Source organism: Falco peregrinus, chromosome 1 (assembly GCF_023634155.1).
Source record: "Falco peregrinus isolate bFalPer1 chromosome 1, bFalPer1.pri, whole genome shotgun sequence".
Lineage (NCBI taxonomy): Eukaryota > Metazoa > Chordata > Aves > Falconiformes > Falconidae > Falco > Falco peregrinus.
The window spans coordinates 38925877-38943259 of NC_073721.1; the positions used below are offsets into that span (position 1 = coordinate 38925877).

The window sequence follows — 17383 nt, forward strand, 5'->3', positions numbered from 1 at the left end:
CTCTGCTGCGTTCTGCCTCCGCAGGCTCCTGCCTCTCTGCAGATCAATGCGACATTGGAGCTCTGAAGGTGGTAACATCAGGGTATTCCTTGCAGGGCCAATGGGATGGGAAGAGCTCATTGCAGAGGTGTAAAAGTTATTTTCCTGGTTGCTTTTGCAAGGTGGCACGTGCTTTGGGGTACTGTGTTGATATGCTGGCAGTCCTAGTGTATCACAGGGACTAAACTTGGCTTGAACTGGAATTACAAACCATATCCTGCACTCAGTCCAGAGAGTCATGCGTTCAAAATCAGTTGTGACTTAAGTAACAAAACAAACAAACAAAAAAAGACTATCTGAATTCTGTTTTTTACATCTTCCCATAATAAATTCTCCCCTTCTCTCTTTTGTATGCTTTCCAATAAAAAGTTAACAGCATGTAGAGACAAAACTAAAAGATGACGGGTTGTCTTTGTAGAAGAAAACACAGCTTATTGTCACTGAGCTGGATTTCCAAAGCCAGCTCTGTCATTACAGAGGGCCGTTTGGGAATGGTGACTTGATCCGTTTGGAGTCTGGGGAACAGAGATAATTCCGCCCCCAATCTTGATTCATCTGCTGCCTGGCAGTGTGACCTTCAATAAGATTGGCTGTGTCTCAGTTTCTCCAGTGGAAAATTATTTCTGTAATATACTTCACATGTACAGGCTAGAGCTATCCTGAAGACCTCATCGGGGCTAGGGTGTCATTGTGTGCCAGGCAAGCCGGTCCCTGCTCTGCTGAGCTTATAGCATAGAAGTTATTTGAGGTAGTATTTAAGGACCATTGTAAGGCTCGTGTAAAGAGCACTCTTGACTCTTTTCCATCTGCCATCACAAAGCTACCAATATTATATCTCTACATATAAAATCTGCTTGGGTTTTTTGTGGTTGGTTGGTTGGTTGGTTTGTTTGTGTGTTTGTTTTTGCTTCAAGCTGCACCAGCAGTTTGGAAAACAGCCTGGTGGGAGTCTTTGGAGTGGGGCTTTTGGCCTCATCTGTAAACTGGTATTTTCCCTTGCTCAGAAGGATTTTTTTCTGTTTAGTAATGCACATGACAAAATAAGCATCTGTCTCGCAAGTAGTTTCTTTTCTGGTGGAGCGAGTTGTTAAAACCCTGACTTTGCTATATAAAACCGTATGTCTGTCTGAAACTCGTGGACAACGTAGTCTTCTAAGACTCTGTTTTATCAAAGTGGCAGTAACAGAAAGGCTCAAAAACGGGAGGAAGGGAGAAAGAATGAGGAACTGTTTTGGTAGTACTTTGTTATTGTTGCTCTTGTGCCTCCTGGTGCTGTAAGCTGTGCCAGCCGAGCAGGTGGTTGGAGGGACTGTACGTGGTGGAGCACGTGTCCGCAGGAGTGCGGGTGCGTGAGTAGAAAAGGCTTGGAGAGAAAAAAGGATTTTTTAACTTTTACAGAGAGCTCTTTTTGGGCATGACTGACTTGGTGAGCAACATCTGGCATTCTGGGTATCCTTGCGCTGTACTGGGAGCAGCAGCAGGCGCTCCCCAAAAATGTGCCTGTACCCCAACACCTGAGTGGTGTTGCTGTAGGTGCACCACGCTTCTGGTAAGGGAAACTACACAGTGATTTTTATTTTTAAACCAAGGAGCAATTTAGTTGCTTTCCCTGGTGTTTATGTTTTATTTAGATGCCTTGGTGTTTGTTGGCTTTGTTGAGCATTTTATCTGGAAAAAATAACAACATATGGTGAAATAGCCTGCTGTCATAAACACAAAGCGGGAGGTGAGAGAGCTTTGTAACAAGAAGTTTTCACGTCTTTGAGACCAACCCAAATTTCCATCATGCTGTTGGTGATTTAAAACTGGCTTCTTGCTCTTTGGTGACATATGAGGGAGGGTGAGGAAAGTTTCAGGAGGTGTTTCCTCTCCACCTGCCACTGAATCAGTCGATAGGAGTTAGGTGTGCAGGGTATGGGCAGCCCATGCCCCGCCAGCTCCATGATGCCTGAGGGGACCATGCCTCTCCAGAGCCGTGTTTTGAGAGCCCTGGAAGAACACAAGTTGCCGGGACAAGTCGCGTGGGAACCATGGAAGTTGGGAGCTGTGGGGCAAGGGAGCTGGTGGGAGGTTGAGGCATCGTGCTGGGTTTGGGACAGCCATATCCCAAGAGCCTAGGAAGTCGCTGGCAAGGACTTGGGCACATCATCAGTGTGAGAACAGGGCAAGACAGAGGATGTGAGGGCTCTCTCCTCTTCTTGTTAATTTTGAAAAGCAGGCTAGAATAAAAGGGGTTCATGTTTTCTGTTGGGTGGCATGAAGAGGAGTGGAGGGAGGCCGGGTGCCCCGGCTCTGTTGGCTCTAGCATGTAAGACTCTCACCCAAGGCAAGTGCTGAGTCCCTGTGTGCTGTCTGGACCTTTCTTCCAAAAGCCCTTACGATGGTTTTGCCAAGCTCCTGCATGAACGGCGTGCGTCACGTCCCAGGGAACAGGTCTGTCTCCTGTCAGGCGAGTGATGCTGCCCACCTCGCACCTGCTGATCCTGCCACTTCATCTCAAACCCATTAAATACCGTGAATCCATACTGAGAATTGACTTTTTCTTTTTAAATTGCAGGATGCAAAGAGAAGGTGCCATCATGTGAATGCAAAACAGCTAAATGAGAAGCAGAACACCTGGGAAGGCTGCGCTGAAGCTGCTGGCGTGCAGGATGACAGACTGATTGGCTGTTGGAGACAAGATTCAGGGAACCCCGCTCCTCCAAAAGACATTCCTGAGTGAGAGGAGGGGAACAGGAGGAAGCACACAAAGGAGTGATGGGAATTGAGGGCCATGGTTACTTGAGATAAATGGCAGATCCCTGGGAGTCTAGCCTGGTAGCTGTTTGCTTTCGCTTTGTCTCTCTCCGCAGCTGCTCTTTCTTCTTTGCGAGCTGCCGCTGGGTACTGCCACAGCGGCACTGGAGATCTCAAGAGCGAGGTGGGTGCAGAGTGTGAGGAGGGGGTGGGCAGCCCGCCTCACCATGATTCAGCTGTGGAAAGTAGTGCGGCACGTGCGACAGCTGGAGCTCCACAGATTGATCCTGCTGCTCATTGCCTTCAGCCTGATCTCCATGTGCATCCTGGCGTACTACGTCACTAACAGTCCCAAAATCAAGGAACCGCCACCCCTGCCCTTCAGTGACTGCAGCAACCAGCACCGCGTCTTGATCCCACCGCAAGCCAGCTGGAGGCTCACGAAATCTGTGGACACCTCGCGCACAGACCCTGTGGTGCTAGTCTTTGTGGAGAGCATTTACTCCCAGCTGGGGCAGGAAATCGTGGCCATCCTGGAATCTAGCCGATTTAAATACAGGACAGAGATCGCCCCTGGCAAAGGGGATATGCCCACTCTGACAGACAAAGATAGAGGACGCTACGCTCTTATTATCTACGAGAACATCCTTAAATATGTGAACCTTGATGCTTGGAACCGAGAACTGCTGGACAAATACTGTGTAGAGTATGGGGTGGGGATTATAGGCTTTTTTAAAGCCAATGAGAACAGCCTGCTCAGTGCACAGCTCAAGGGTTTTCCCCTTTTCCTACATTCCAACTTGGGGCTGCGGGACTATCACATCAACCCTAGTGCTCCCCTGCTCTACGTCACCCGGGCGAATGAGGTGGAGCAGGGTCCCCTGCCGGGTGATGACTGGACTGTGTTCCAGTCAAACCACAGCACCTACGAGCCGGTGCTGTTGGCCAGCACGAAGTCCTCGGAGTCCATTCCTCACCTGGCCACCCACAAAGCGTTGCATGCCACGGTGGTGCAGGACCTGGGTCTGCATGACGGGATCCAGCGGGTTCTCTTCGGCAATAACCTCAATTTTTGGCTGCACAAACTCATTTTTGTGGATGCCATTGCCTACTTGACTGGCAAGCGCCTCTGTCTCACACTTGATCGCTATATCCTCGTCGACATTGATGATATATTTGTGGGAAAAGAGGGGACTCGCATGAAGGTGTCTGATGTAGAGGTAAAATCCCGAGAATAACTGCAGGCTCCAGACAGATTTCTAGGGTGTGTGGTATGCCAGGAAAGTCAAGGTTGTGTTTAATTGGAGAGGAAGTTGATTGCTGCAGTTGTTCCTATCTGAAACAGAAGTAGCGTGCAAAGCTGTTGAGACACCATATGTGATGCTCTCAACAGTTTTCCAGTTTTCGATGGAGCATTTTTCATTCTGGGACCTGGAGGTGTCCTCTCTGAGTTTAAGAGGAGGATGCCTGTGGTGGTCTATCCCATCTCCTCCTTAACACAGGGAACAGGCATATGCAGTTTTCTTCTGTCCAGCTATCTGTAGCTGTAAACTCTGCCTCTCAAAAGGAAAAGGCAAGTTGTGTTAGGATAGAATAGAAAAGCTGTATTTATTATATTATTATTTATTTTTTTTAAACTGTATATATTATATTGCCAAACTGTAGGCCAGTCCATGCAGTGTAAACAACTAGTCTGCGTTTTAGCCGTCCAGCTTTTCAGGACATAAACAAATGGGGAAAAGAAACACCCCTCGTTACACCCCTCTCATATCCTCCACCAGCAACCGCCATCCCTGGGCAGAGAACATCCAAACATTTACCACAGGGCAAAGCGCTCAGACCAAGCCTTCATGAGAACTGGCTCTGTGGCCTCACAACTGGGAAAGAGAGATGCTATCTTAGTGGTTTGCTTTCCTTGGCAGTTCCTTGAGTAATGCCGTGACCTAGTAGGAAAGGATATGGGAAGGGCACAGAGAGAGATTCTGGGGGGAAGAGGGAAGAGAGACAGGCAAAGGAGAAAACAAGTAGGAAGAAGGTTAGAAACTAAGTGCCCCTTCTGATTCTCTGTGTTCTTGAAAGCACGTGATAAAGCGTTCTCCTCAGTCAGTGATATGTGTGCATATGCTGCCTTGTGGAGCCAAGGACTTGCCTGCGTATCTGCCCCATCAGTTCTGGTCTGTAGCTTTTGGGGCAGGTGCATTGCCTGTTTCTTCAGGCATGCTGAGGCAGTTCCCAGAGCCGTAAGACCCCAGGCCTTTCACCTGGGATTCCCGTTTAGCACTTGCCCTAAGATGGATGGAGGAGCTCCTGGATGGAGTCCCCTGGGCACCAGCCCCAGTGACGGTAAGCCTGCAACAGCAGCCGCCTTAGCATGTTTCCCAGACAACCTCAAGCAAAGCAGGCTTTAACCTTTCGTCTAAGGGCACAGAGCATTTGAGGCACAGGTAGAGAACAAAATACACAAATGTTCCCTTGCCTGACCCACACCTCACCCCATACATGTTCCCAAGAGCACTCTTCCACCTCACTAGGAGACTTACCACCTTTTCTGTGTGTTTTATGCATCCATGCAAGGCATATCTTAGTTCATCTTTGTTTTTCAGGTCTCTGAGATTCTAAATTCTGCTTCTGATTCCAAGTTTAGCTTGGGGGGAAAGAAACCCTTGCATTCTGTTTGGAGCTAGCTTATCTTTTCAATTCATTTGAAGCTGTGTGCCTGAAGCAGCTCTAACTGCATGCCGTTTTTTATTTTACTTGCTTCATTCCTTGGTAATTCTTCAGAGCCACCTTTGACCGTAAGTCTCTAAGCAAACAGGTATAGAAGTGTTTCCAAGCAGACAGGTATAGAAAGATGGAACAGCTGTATGTAATACTTAAAAGAAAATGCTAAAATTGTCTTCATTTCACTGCAGTGTCCTTGTGTTTTGAGATGCTGAAATACTCTGAAAGTTGGTTTGGGGTTGGTTTTTGGTTTTTTTGTTGTCTGTTTGTTTTTGGAGGATCACAATCCTATCTTGGTCCTAAGCAGGCCCTGCACCTTCTAGTCCAAACTGGCAGGGATTCTCACCTCTGTAGTGTTTGGACAGGTTACATACCCGTGGGAGAAAACAGGAGATAGGTGGCCAAAGCTCCTGGAAACAAAGGCTGCTCTAGTGATATTAAAAACAAACCCAGACAAGATAATTCCAAAAGATGCTTTGTTTGGGTTTTAACAGGTTGAAATGGAGGAATAATCTGTGATCAGTAAGCAGAGAATTCGGGCAAAGCAGATAAAACCCAGATTTATCCATTTAAAAGAAGCTCTCTGATTGCAGAGCCACGAGAGGTTAATGAATTTTTATTTTTTAAAAGCGAGAAATAACTGCATGGATTTGTTGATAGCCTCTCGCCATGGGGAGAGAAGGGGATATAATAGTGACAGAACAGCTGGCATTTTCTGTGGCCTTTTATATGAAAGCTCTGTTTCAGGGCTGTTATCTCAACACACAGCTCCTTATCTTAAAGCTTAGATTACAGTGGTCAGGGTAGCGGTTTGAAGATTGGATGTTGTCTGAGGGTGTAAAATTGACTCTGCTGTCCCAGTGAGCCTGTTTGTCATATGCAGGTCCATGTTCAGAGAGCTGCCCAGACCAAGTGGCGATTAAAAGAAATGCTGAATATAATTTGTTCAAATGCGTGCCCATGATAGAATTCCTGAGAGGAGAAATATTTTTATTTGTGATGCTTAAAGGAGAGCTGAATAGCTTTCTTCTTCTAACACGGAAAAAAAGGAATTGTGCTTGCTTTCACTTTAAAGATGATAACCCTGGAGTTTCTCTTTCTGCTGAAGGGCTGCAGCAGGAGCTTGCAGTCCTCAATTGGAGTGAAACAGTTGGAAGTTGCATAAGGAAAATGTTTCTCCCTTGTAAAGTTTATCACATACTAGCTGCACATAATTAATGAAACAAAATCTCAGAATCCCTTCTTTTCTCAATTATTCCACATTCAGTCTCTTTCAAGATCAAAATCCTCGGAATTTACCAAAACCTCCGTGGAACTGGCCAACACAGACAAGCCGTTTCTAATGCACAAGGATCGGGCTTTTAAGATCCTTCCTGGTCGTCTTTAGGTATAAAGAAAGAAGATTAAGTAGATGAGGTTTTGCCTCTTTTGCTGGTAATCTCTACGAGGGCGTAAGTAGCAAGCAGTTGTTGCTGGCAAGTCTGAGAGCAGGCTAAGTGAAAAGGCAGGACAGCCATTTCATTTTGGGGTATGAATGAGAAGGGTGGAAGAGAGAGAATTTAGTGAGGGTGGCTGTCAGCCAGCTTGTGTCTTTCTAAATTGTAGAGGATGATCTTACCAGAAATGAAAATACTCAGCAGTTTCTAACTCCCCGATTCTAACACCGCAGGGGAGATACAAATGCCGGTACCATGAATGCTTTCCCTTTTGGCAGCACTGTTTGAGCTCTGCCAGTGCTACTGCTCCCTGAGAGAACGGTGAGCAAATCCTCCTCGGAGTGTGCTGCCTAGCATCCGCAGGGCAGTTCCTATGAAGAAGGTATTTCTGCAGCACATTCCTCGTGCTTTGCATGAGCGTTTGAGAAGGGGCTGTCAAGGCACTTTGCTTTCTTCCTCCATGTTCTATCATCTGTTTCTCTTCATTTGTCCATGCACTCTTTTCCAGACTCCTGGTATCCTCTCTTCCCAGCATCTGACTCTCAACCTTATTTCCCTCCTTTATTTTTGCCTCTTTTTAGCGGGACCCGAGATAGGGGAGGTAATATTTGGGGTTTGTCTGGAACAGCTAAAATCTCTGCAAACACTTTCGGCAGTTAAAAATTTCATGGCTAAAAAAGCAGAGTTGCATGCCGGTTTAGCCCCACGCTACTGCGGTGCCGAGGACACTGTGCTGTCGTAGAGGAGGATTAGAAGCAACCTCAAGAGGGTACAGTCAGAGTGCCGTGGCTTCCCTGATGTTTTCCTTGCTTTTGGACTTTTAACCCCATTGAGAGGGTTTTTGTCTCTAACTGGGTGGCATCAAGAGCTTGTAGGTGAGTACATCTTTGCAGATCCGTCAGTGAGATCACATCTAATTTTCTGATGTCCTGCAACAAAAGACAATTTTAAACTTTTTTCCCCTAAAGTTTGCTTAGAAGTAAATATTTATCATAATTTGAGATTATAGAAAAGCCTTTTTAAAGTGATGAGCATCAAACATCAGACTGCAGCTTGGACCTTTTTTGCATTCAGTCCAGCAGTGTGCATCGGGACGCCAGTGTCCGTCACCGGGACCTGAGCACGGCTACCCCAAGGAAGCACTAAAGGCCTCCAAAAGGTCCGTCGGGTGCGGAGGATGGTCTCTGATAGACTGTGACAGGCGTGAAGCGGGTCTGGCCTTGATGTGGCTTGTGAGTTCTGGTGGCCAGTGGTGGGAATCTCCTGGAGACCCCATCAGTGCCTTCCCGGGGGGAGCCTTGCTGAGCTTCCAACAGGGAGTGGAGCTGGGGAGGGGCCTTGGGCTAGCTGGCACGCTTGGCTGCGTTGGGGAAGGATTTTTGGAATGGAAGATAGTTAGAAAATATAAACCAGAAATACTTGAAGGGATTGGAGGGGCAGTTTTTTAGGAGAAGCAGCTTTGTTTTTTAGGGATAAGGGTAGCTAAAATGCTAGCCTTCTGTCCTGTACCCCGTCAGCAGCTAAATTTCTTAAAATATGCACATGAAGATCTGTTTGCATCTGGTTAGCTATTTTATATCTTAATGGGTAGCCTACGCCACATTTCTTGACTGCCTTTCGTTTAAGAATCTCAGGGCATATTTCGGATATAAACGAAATGCCACTTGAGTCACCTGTAAGATACTGGTGGTGCTGCCATACTCATCCTGCTTTATGAAAGACAAAGAGAGTGCAGAGGTGCCGGAGCAGGGAGAAGGGCCATCTTCCCGGCCCATTCCCACGTCTGTGTTGTCTCACCTTACTACAGCTCACAGACCTCCTTGAACCAGTGTGCTAGGGAACAGCAAATGCAGAATTTGTTTAAACAAATTTCCAGATATTTTACTTGACACCTTTAGTCTCTCATCTCCTGTGCAGGGGAAAGACACTTGTTCAGACTTGTGCCGTGCCACCGTATGGATGTGGCTGTGAAAAGGAGCCAGCATCGGCAGAGGGATGGCATGCGATTAGCTTCAGCATTTCTGCGCGCCCCCCCCCCCCCCCCCCCCCCCCAGTTTCTCCCTGGTCCCTCCCTGGACACAAAGGATTGCTGCCTGCTGGAGCAGGGCTTTTTGGGATTTATCATCAGACAGATGTGTTGTCATGGTAACACCAGCCAGGCTTTAAATCTCCCTCTGTGCAGGGGAATGCTAAGCCTCTTAACCACTGTCTTTCCTCCCACCACCTTCCTACCCGAGCCTGAGGAACTGGATGTGCCTTTCAGGGCAGCAGAGAGAAGCGGTGAGGCTCGGGACAGCTCTGGAGACGAGGGTGGTAGTTTCCTCTCTAAGATACCGGGCAATGTGGTCAAGGTTTTGGTCCCAAATGTGATGTGGTGTTGTCATCCAGCTGGGCAGACAGCTGCTTCTCTGTGGAGAGATGCACAGCCCTTTGTCTCGCTCCCTGATGTGTGGGATGTCTTACGGGGTTACGTGAGGGGACTTGACCTCCCATGCCTGGTCTGGATCTTCTGCAGCAAAGGAGGCTTCAGCCAGCAGTGCTGCTCACATGCCACCTTCTAAAAGCACTGGCTGGGTTTGTGACAGGTTCTGGAGATGTCATGTGCCATACGTATCTCTAAATATTACTGTTGGATGGGCATGTGGCCATGGAGGAGCTGGGATCTTTGAAATCTGACCCAGACTGCATTTGATATCACTGTTGTGTGGACATGGGGGAGGAAGAAGCAATTAGGTCTGTCTCTAGGGAAAAGCCCGAAGGATTGGTTCCCTCAGAGAGAGCACTGAGAGCGTCTGCAGCGCTGCAGGAATAATCTGTCTGCTCTTCCCACCTTGCTGTGCGTGAGAGGTCATGGGCTGCCTGCCTTGGGAGTAAAACCGCTCAGCTGCTTTGCCCCAGGATACACTCGCAGTGGCTGGGTGATTGAAGTAAATTACAGAAGTCATCATTTTTACATTGGGTGATGATTGGTGTTTGGTCAACACTGTTTTGAAATACGAGTGATGGCAGTGATTTGTCAGGGTATCCTTAAGCAGTAGGTGTCGAGGCGGGTCTCTCCGCTGAGTGAGGGTCTGCCTTGGCGAACAGACCCACCACCAAGGGAGCGGAGTGCCTAAACAGCACCTGTAGAGTGTGAGCCACGCTGAAGGCAGCATTGTAGTGCTCCTTTGTGCTCCTTGGGGCTGGGGAAGGGCTGCCGATGCAGAAGGATCTGCCACCTGCCTGCGCGGTTTGAGAAGCCTGCATGCTGTGCCCGGTGTTACATGCCAGGTTGCTTGTCTGTTTGCATCTAGCCCAGGTCTGCTGTCAAGAGGTCATCACCTTCACCTTGGTGCAGCCACTGAGCCGCTGGTTTCTTAGGAAAGCTTTTAAAATCTAAGCAACTGCCTGGGCAAGGACCACTCTGTCCCCTGCCAGCAGCCCTCCTGCCAGCTCCCTGTTTGATTAAGAACTTCTCCCATAGGAGCTGCCCCAAAGACACTTTCCCTGAAGCGTGCCAGTAGCAGCACAGCATGCATCTCAGGGCTTCTGTCTTTTTATTGTTTTCCAGCAGAAGAGATTTGACTGCAATTAGTTTGTATCTTACTTGTCTGTGGCATACTGAGCCTCTGGGCTTGTTTGGTTTTTTTTTCTGTCAAGGCTGCCTGCTGTCTTACTCTGTAACACTGCTGGACCTTGGGGTTTGTGGCACAAGGCTCCTTCCCTTTGGCTGTAGCAATTAATCTGGACATTTAAAGCAGGGACAAGTGCAAGAGAGAACCAGTAGGAGACGCGATGACTGTGAATGTCAGTTCCCCCCAAGTCTTTTTCCAGAATCTAGGAAACTTCCCTGCTACAAAATTATTTTGGTGCTTTCAAGGGACACAAAGCCCAGGGTACCTCCCTGCCAGGGCAGGATTCTTTGCTTGGGTAGTTCTGCAAATCCACCTTTCCGTTCTAAGTAAAACCCCCCCTCCCTTTGGATCACTTAGGTTTTGTTCACAATATTGACTAATCTTCCACTGTGCACCACGTGCTGCCCCATCCTCCTTTTTGTTAACACCTAGGCTCAGAGAAAGGGCAGATGTTTGATGGCAAAGTCCCAACCAACACAGGATGGGAAGGGAGCCTTCAGGTTGAACCTGGAAAGAGTAAGGGATCTGCTGCATGGAAGTGAGATTTGTGTCCCTTTGCCTTAGCGCAGAAGCCCTGGGTGGAGAGCATCATCTGGCTGTGGTTTTAAAAAGGCATCATTTAGTGTACAGCAGGACTACTTCAAGTAAAGGCTGTGTATGTGGAGCACTTGGCTACCTTGCTTTATCCGCAGGCAGCGATGCCTTAGTCCCGTCCCCTGATGCCTCTTCACACTGAGCTGGGCACCAGTAGAGCACTGGGAGACGTTACAGAGCAACTGACTATGAACATTTCTTTTTTTCTTTCATTCAAACAGGCTTTACTGAGCACCCAGAATAAGCTGAGAACTCTAGTCCCAAACTTCACCTTCAACCTGGGCTTCTCAGGGAAATTCTACCACACAGGTAAGCCCCTGGCACCCCCGTGTCCTGGCGCCTGTGTATGGCCCCTGCGTTCGGGTGCATCTGCGCGTGTAACGCGTTAGAGAGCCTGATGCTCTGACGGAACGATGCGGCACTGCAGGGGATTAGCCACTGCTTTGAAACACTGAGCCCCTCTGCTGCCATTTGTTTTTGCACTTCCCTTCCTGCTCTCTCTAGGTACAGATGAGGAAGATGAAGGGGATGACATGCTGCTCAAACACAGGAAGGAGTTCTGGTGGTTCCCTCACATGTGGAGTCACATGCAGCCTCATCTTTTCCACAACGTCACCGTGCTGGCCGAGCAGATGAAGCTCAACAAACAGTTTGCTGTGGTAAGGGGCATCGCAGTTTATTTACTTTACTGACCCTTAAACATTCTTCCTCTGGAATAGCTTTTCTGACCCCGCTGAACCCAAACACTTGCCTAGTAACTCAGCCGCGTGTAAGGAAGGCAGTTGTGAAAGTTTAAATTGGAGGTGGCTCCTGCTGCCCGCAGCCCAGAGGCGGGGGTGGCGCGTGGCTCGGTGCAGGGGGAGCCTGGCCTGGCACCTGCATGGCCCCAGGCAGCTCCGCTGCCTTCCAGGGTGCAAATCCCAAGGCTCTTGTTTGCTGAGGTGTGAACTTGTAGCATTACCATCCAAATCCAATTAATTTACAAACTCTGGCAGGGAGAAAGCATTTCCTTTTCCATCCTTATTCACTGTGGGTTTGTGAGGAAGTCAGCCTGGTTGGTAGTATGAAATGCTCTGTGTGCTAACAGCCCTGCTTCTGGCCTCTCCAGACAATGCTGAAGGAAATTACTTATCTGGGAAGTGCAGGGGAAATTCCCTCAGTTTTGGCAGAGGAGGGGGAAGCCTTGAACATCCTGCACTGCTGGAACAATGTCTGTCTGATGCTTACAGCCCAGAGTTGAGTATAGCATACGTGTTTCTCTGAGAAGTGTCCTCCTCACCTCTGTTTTGGTTCTTTTGATGGTAATCCCCTTGGGAATAGCAGGCTGCTGTCTTGTGTTCCCATGAAACACGCACATTAGGAACAATCTTGAATTCAGAGCACAGTTGCAGTATTATAGAAACAATTTAGGCTCCTCCTTTTCCTGGTTAATCAACAGTGCAGTCTTTTGCAAAGAGAGACAAAGCACAGAACACAATTCCACGTATTTAACATAAAACAGGCTAGCAGCGAGAAGGAGAAGGTTATTGCTTCATTTGGGAGCTCTGGTTTTATTGTACACCACCAGGGCAGAGCTGTCATCATTCATATTGTTACCAGAACCACACAGTGGAATTATAACCCATGAAATTCAGACATTTCTGTCGTTTTAGTATAGCTCCAGGCCCCGTATCTTCACCCTCAATAGCCTCTTGCTTCACGCCTGCTTTTCTTTGAATTGCTAGGGACTAGACAGATCCCAGTCATCGTCTTCCTTTCCTTCTATATCAGTTAAGGAAATTTTGTTTTCCTCCTCTAGTGACTCGGACCTAGACGTAGCGGGAGTGAGATATGCCACTTAACAGCATTGATTAGTTCATAGCAACCAAGGAGCGTGACCTGAGGCTTGTGAATTAATCTGATTTGTCACACCTGCGAGCTACAGGACTGTTCTTCCAGCAGCTGTTACCAGTGCTGAACGTCCTTGCTGGTACAGAATTGCCCTTCTATTTCTATGGACGCATAAAATAAGAAGTACAAGCAGCATTTCAGGTTTCCCAATCCAGAGAGTTTTCATGTTACTCTATCACCTTGCCCCACTTGAAGTCCATTGCTAAATATGATCCTTATTAAGGACATTAATCAAATATTTGGTGATCAAGCTGCGTATTCTGCTTCTAGGAGCATGGGATTCCCACAGACTTGGGCTATGCTGTAGCCCCCCATCACTCTGGTGTTTATCCTGTCCACACACAACTCTATGAGGCATGGAAGTCCGTTTGGAGCATCCAGGTAACAAGCACAGAGGAATACCCACACCTGCGGCCTGCCCGGTACCGGCGGGGATTCATCCATAACGGAATCATGGTGAGCAGAGCCTAATTCCCTGCCCAAGGGACAGTCTCCTAGTGCCCTGCATCAGAGACATTAATACCACCAGTGTTTCCAAAATCATTAAGTCAAGCAAAGAGAAAAAAAAAAATGGGCTAGAGCTAGTTTCTGTGTTTCTCAGTGCAGTTCAGAGCTCAGTACTGAATGGAGAGCAAACCCAAGCACAAGGCTAAACTGAGATCCCTCTGACTTGTTTGCACCGTGATGAGTAAATGGTTGGGAGGAATATCAAGAGGGTCCTCTGAACCCATATTGCTTATGTTTGTTACTCTTTGTATTGATTCACACAGTGCTGCTTTGACACTTTCACGTGTAGATTCTGTTGCATCTGCCCCTTATCTAACTTTGCTTTTCTCTGATATTGCCAGGTTCTGCCTCGACAGACATGTGGTCTTTTTACTCACACTATCTTCTATAATGAGTATCCCGGTGGCTCAAAGGAGTTGGACAAGAGCATTCGTGGTGGTGAACTCTTCCTTACGGTGCTCCTGAATCCAGTAAGCCCATTTGAAAGGAGGGGAATCGGGGCACGGGTGCAGCTTATGTGTCTGATGTGGAAAAGGACTAGATCTTATGGGAGATCTGGTATAACCACTCGTCACGGTGTGGGTATCTCCAGCGTGATGCTAAGGAGGTGTGAAAAAGAGGGCCAAGGAAGTACTTGCTAGTTAACGCTGCTTTGCTTTATGCACTGCCAAGGAAGCATCACTATTGAGTGTTGACAAGTGTAACACTCCACAGATAGAAACCAGCCAGGGTGACGTGCGGAGCGTGGCCCGAGGTAGAGTGGGTGTTACCTAGGCTGCTGCATCTTCGTGAATCAGAAGTGAGATGTGCCTTGGCTCCTTCTGTTCCACACACATCTGCTGCCTGTTGGCTTCTCCCCTGGCTCACTGATGAGTTTTGTTCACGGTAATCACTTTCTCCGGGCTTCCGTTACGAAGTGTTCTCCCCTTTTTTTCAATTATACACTTGAAACCATTTCTGCGTGCTTTTTTGGTGATGTAGCTGTCACCACCCTAAGGCATTTTTGGGGGATCTTGGTCTGATACAGGTGTTTCTTTCCTCCTTTCAGTACTTGACAGTTCCATCAAGCCACCAGGCTAACACCGTACCTTCAACACCGTGCGGTCCCTTTCCAGTTCTTAGACAGAGATGGCAAATCACAGGAGTTTCTCGCTTCCCATTGAAGCTGAGAAGACAAACTTAGGTGGTAAGAGACACGGAAAAAAGCAGTCATTTTCAGAAAATCCTGAACGTATAGAATTAGGAGACGAAGCTTCGTAGCTCTCTCCAACCACAGGTCACGCTCCCTGACATTCCTGCTTGTTGGCTGCAGCAGGAAGCCATGCTGCTCATCTTGATCATACGGGAACTTTCTTGATTCCCCATGTGGATTTGTTTCTCAGTGAAGCTGCTTTGGCACCTGCTGTCCTTCCTGTCTCTGAATGGGCATGGCCCTGCCAGGCTGAGATGGCGATTTTAGAATGTCTACCTCTGTAGCCACTCCTGAATATAATGATGTTTAATCTCTTCTTTTCTTACGACTTCCAAATTTCTGACTTCCTACTTCTCCTTCACACATCTTTCCCACCAGTGCCTTAGCGTGGGCAAGGAGCCATGCAAGCAGATCTGAGAGAAAGTAGGTTCTTTCTGACTAGAGTCACTGGAGTACTGGTCCCAGTCACTGAGCACCTGTTCGTGGGATTTGTTGTGTAACGTCAGTGACTTTGCTCACCGTGATGTTTTCCTTCATTCCTCCTCCTTTTGCATCTTGATTGCAGGGTTGAATACCAGCTTTAGCCACTTTTGGTTGGGGCTGTAGAGGCTCAGTGAATCAGAAAATCAAGCTTTTTCCCCTCAGTGAGCTTGATTTCATTTCTTGTTTCTTCCTTTTCCTAGTGTTCAGTGCCTCTTCACTCCTAGGAGCAGAACTGTGGTAGTGAAGAGACCCTTGCAACGTGCACTGGGTGCATCACACAGGCAGGCTGTAGTTTACAAACAGCCCCTGTGTTTCTGAAGGTTAGCCTGCGGCGGCTCTGGCTTGGTGTGCAACCTGCGGAAGGTATGGGGCTGACAGCCCTAGCTGAAGGCTGTGGGTGTTCTTACTTCCAGGTCTGGGAGCCAAACTTCTGTCCTGGAGATCTGGAAGCCAGCCCTCTGTCCCTGTCACCTGAGATGGTATTTTTACCTTTACACACAACAGGCAAATCTACCTGCTTAACAGAAGTCTGTAGTAAGGAGGTGGCTATTCCTTGCGTTATGTATGGAATGATCAGTCTGATGGAAAGGAACCGCCTTGTTCTCTGTGGCCATTGATTTTCTGAGCTTCAGTTTCTCTGTGTTGGGTGAATTCCACCTTGTCCCGCTTCGTAATTGTCAGATCTTAAAGAATGCCTGCAGAAATAGCCACTGTGAAACTTGGAGCTCTACGTTTCTCTTGCAAAACCAGTTGCCAGACTGTAACCCAGAGATCACTGCTGGTCTAGGAGGCTGTGGCAAGGAATTCATAGAAACAGTTTCTAGAGCTACCCATTAAAATTCACTGATAAGCATGCGATGATTGAAGCAGCTGGCAGTGATCTGCGACCCAAAAGTTTGGGAAGATTGGCCTGGGGTACAGGATGAACTTACTTGCAAGATTTACTGTTGGTTTTTCGTGATGACTTTTAAAACACTTTCAGGTCCCTTCACATGTTTCCAATGTTTACACTTCTGCTTCCTTTTGGCAGTAGAGCATTTCTCTCTCTGTCAGCAGTGCAGTGCTGTGCTCTAAGCTCCTCTTCATTGCTCGTCTTTGCACAGCGACTCAGACCCTTGCATTCCTCCTCTCACTGATAGAGCCATCTCACGGACCTGATGGGAAGCTGGCCGGCCCCGTGGCCCCAGCAGTGATCCGTAGCGGGCTTGGGCCAGGCGCTTTCAGTCCTTTTTGGTGCTTCCAGCCCGCCTTGAGTGGATCTACACACGCAGGAGTCTCCGAGCCTGTATGCGTGTGATTAACTCCACAGTGCAAACAGAAGATGTTTGAGCTTCTGATGTCAGGAAGGAGAATAGCTGTGGGTTCTTGGCAGACAGGCTGTGCACTGCTCACACCATGCAGGCAGCTTACTGCTGCGCCCGCAGCTGCTTGTTAGGTGCTGCAAGGATGCTCGTATCCTCCTGTTTCTGTCTTCTGGGGTCTCTGTGACCTTTTCTCTCATCTTTCCTCAGTGTGAAGGAAGGGAAAATCATGGCGTGCTGACAGTGGAAGGGAGGGGGAGAGGAGGCTGTTGTTATTACCAAGCCAGTCCCCAGAGTCACTGGGTGGGGATGGGAGAGATCGAGAGAAGGGACTTGAGTGTAGCTTATGTCAGAAGCAGTGCTCGGAGCTGTTTTGGCAGCAGTAGCTGTGACAAGGCAGAGCGAGCTGCCAGGCCTCGTTAAACAGTGTGTGTGTGTTACGGGACGTGACTGCATGCTCAGAAGTACTGGAAAATGGCTCTTGCCTTCTCCATCCAGTTCCTTGGGACTGTTTGCAGGTGACAGCATTACCTGTGTGAGCCATTTCACCCAACATAGTCAAGTCTTGAAATGCAGTTGCTAACGTGGATCACTTGTGGGCTTTTTTCATTCCGGAAGTCTTGAAGGAGCCCCAGGTGGGGACCTGTGTCCTCCCTGCTACCGTACTTGGTTTGTGCCAGTTTAACATCAGTGTAACGAAGCCAGGCGCTTCATGCAGCAGAATTTTCCTCTAAATGTTTCGCTACCAAGTCAAAGGGCTGAGCCACCCTTTGCTGTCACACCACCTTCCCAGTGCCTCCTAGAAATGGGCAAAATAGGAGATGCATCCTTTTGCTGCCTCACGTGCTCCGTGACGTGGCCCTGCAGTTA

At 48.2% G+C, this 17383-nt stretch overlaps 1 protein-coding gene across 6 annotated transcripts in view; it reads left to right on the forward strand.

Annotated features, from left to right (window-relative positions):
* NDST2 (N-deacetylase and N-sulfotransferase 2) overlaps positions 1–17383 on the forward strand; it is a 136869-nt gene that overhangs the window by 108163 nt on the left and 11323 nt on the right. For all 6 annotated transcript variants that reach the window (XM_055793803.1, XM_055793807.1, XM_055793802.1 and 3 more), the window contains 5 exons: positions 2597–3995; positions 11362–11449; positions 11645–11799; positions 13301–13486; positions 13879–14007. In XM_055793803.1, the coding sequence (XP_055649778.1) occupies positions 3003–3995; positions 11362–11449; positions 11645–11799; positions 13301–13486; positions 13879–14007 (1551 nt within the window). In that variant the 5' untranslated portion in view covers positions 2597–3002. The remainder of the gene's footprint in view (positions 1–2596; positions 3996–11361; positions 11450–11644; positions 11800–13300; positions 13487–13878; positions 14008–17383) is intronic.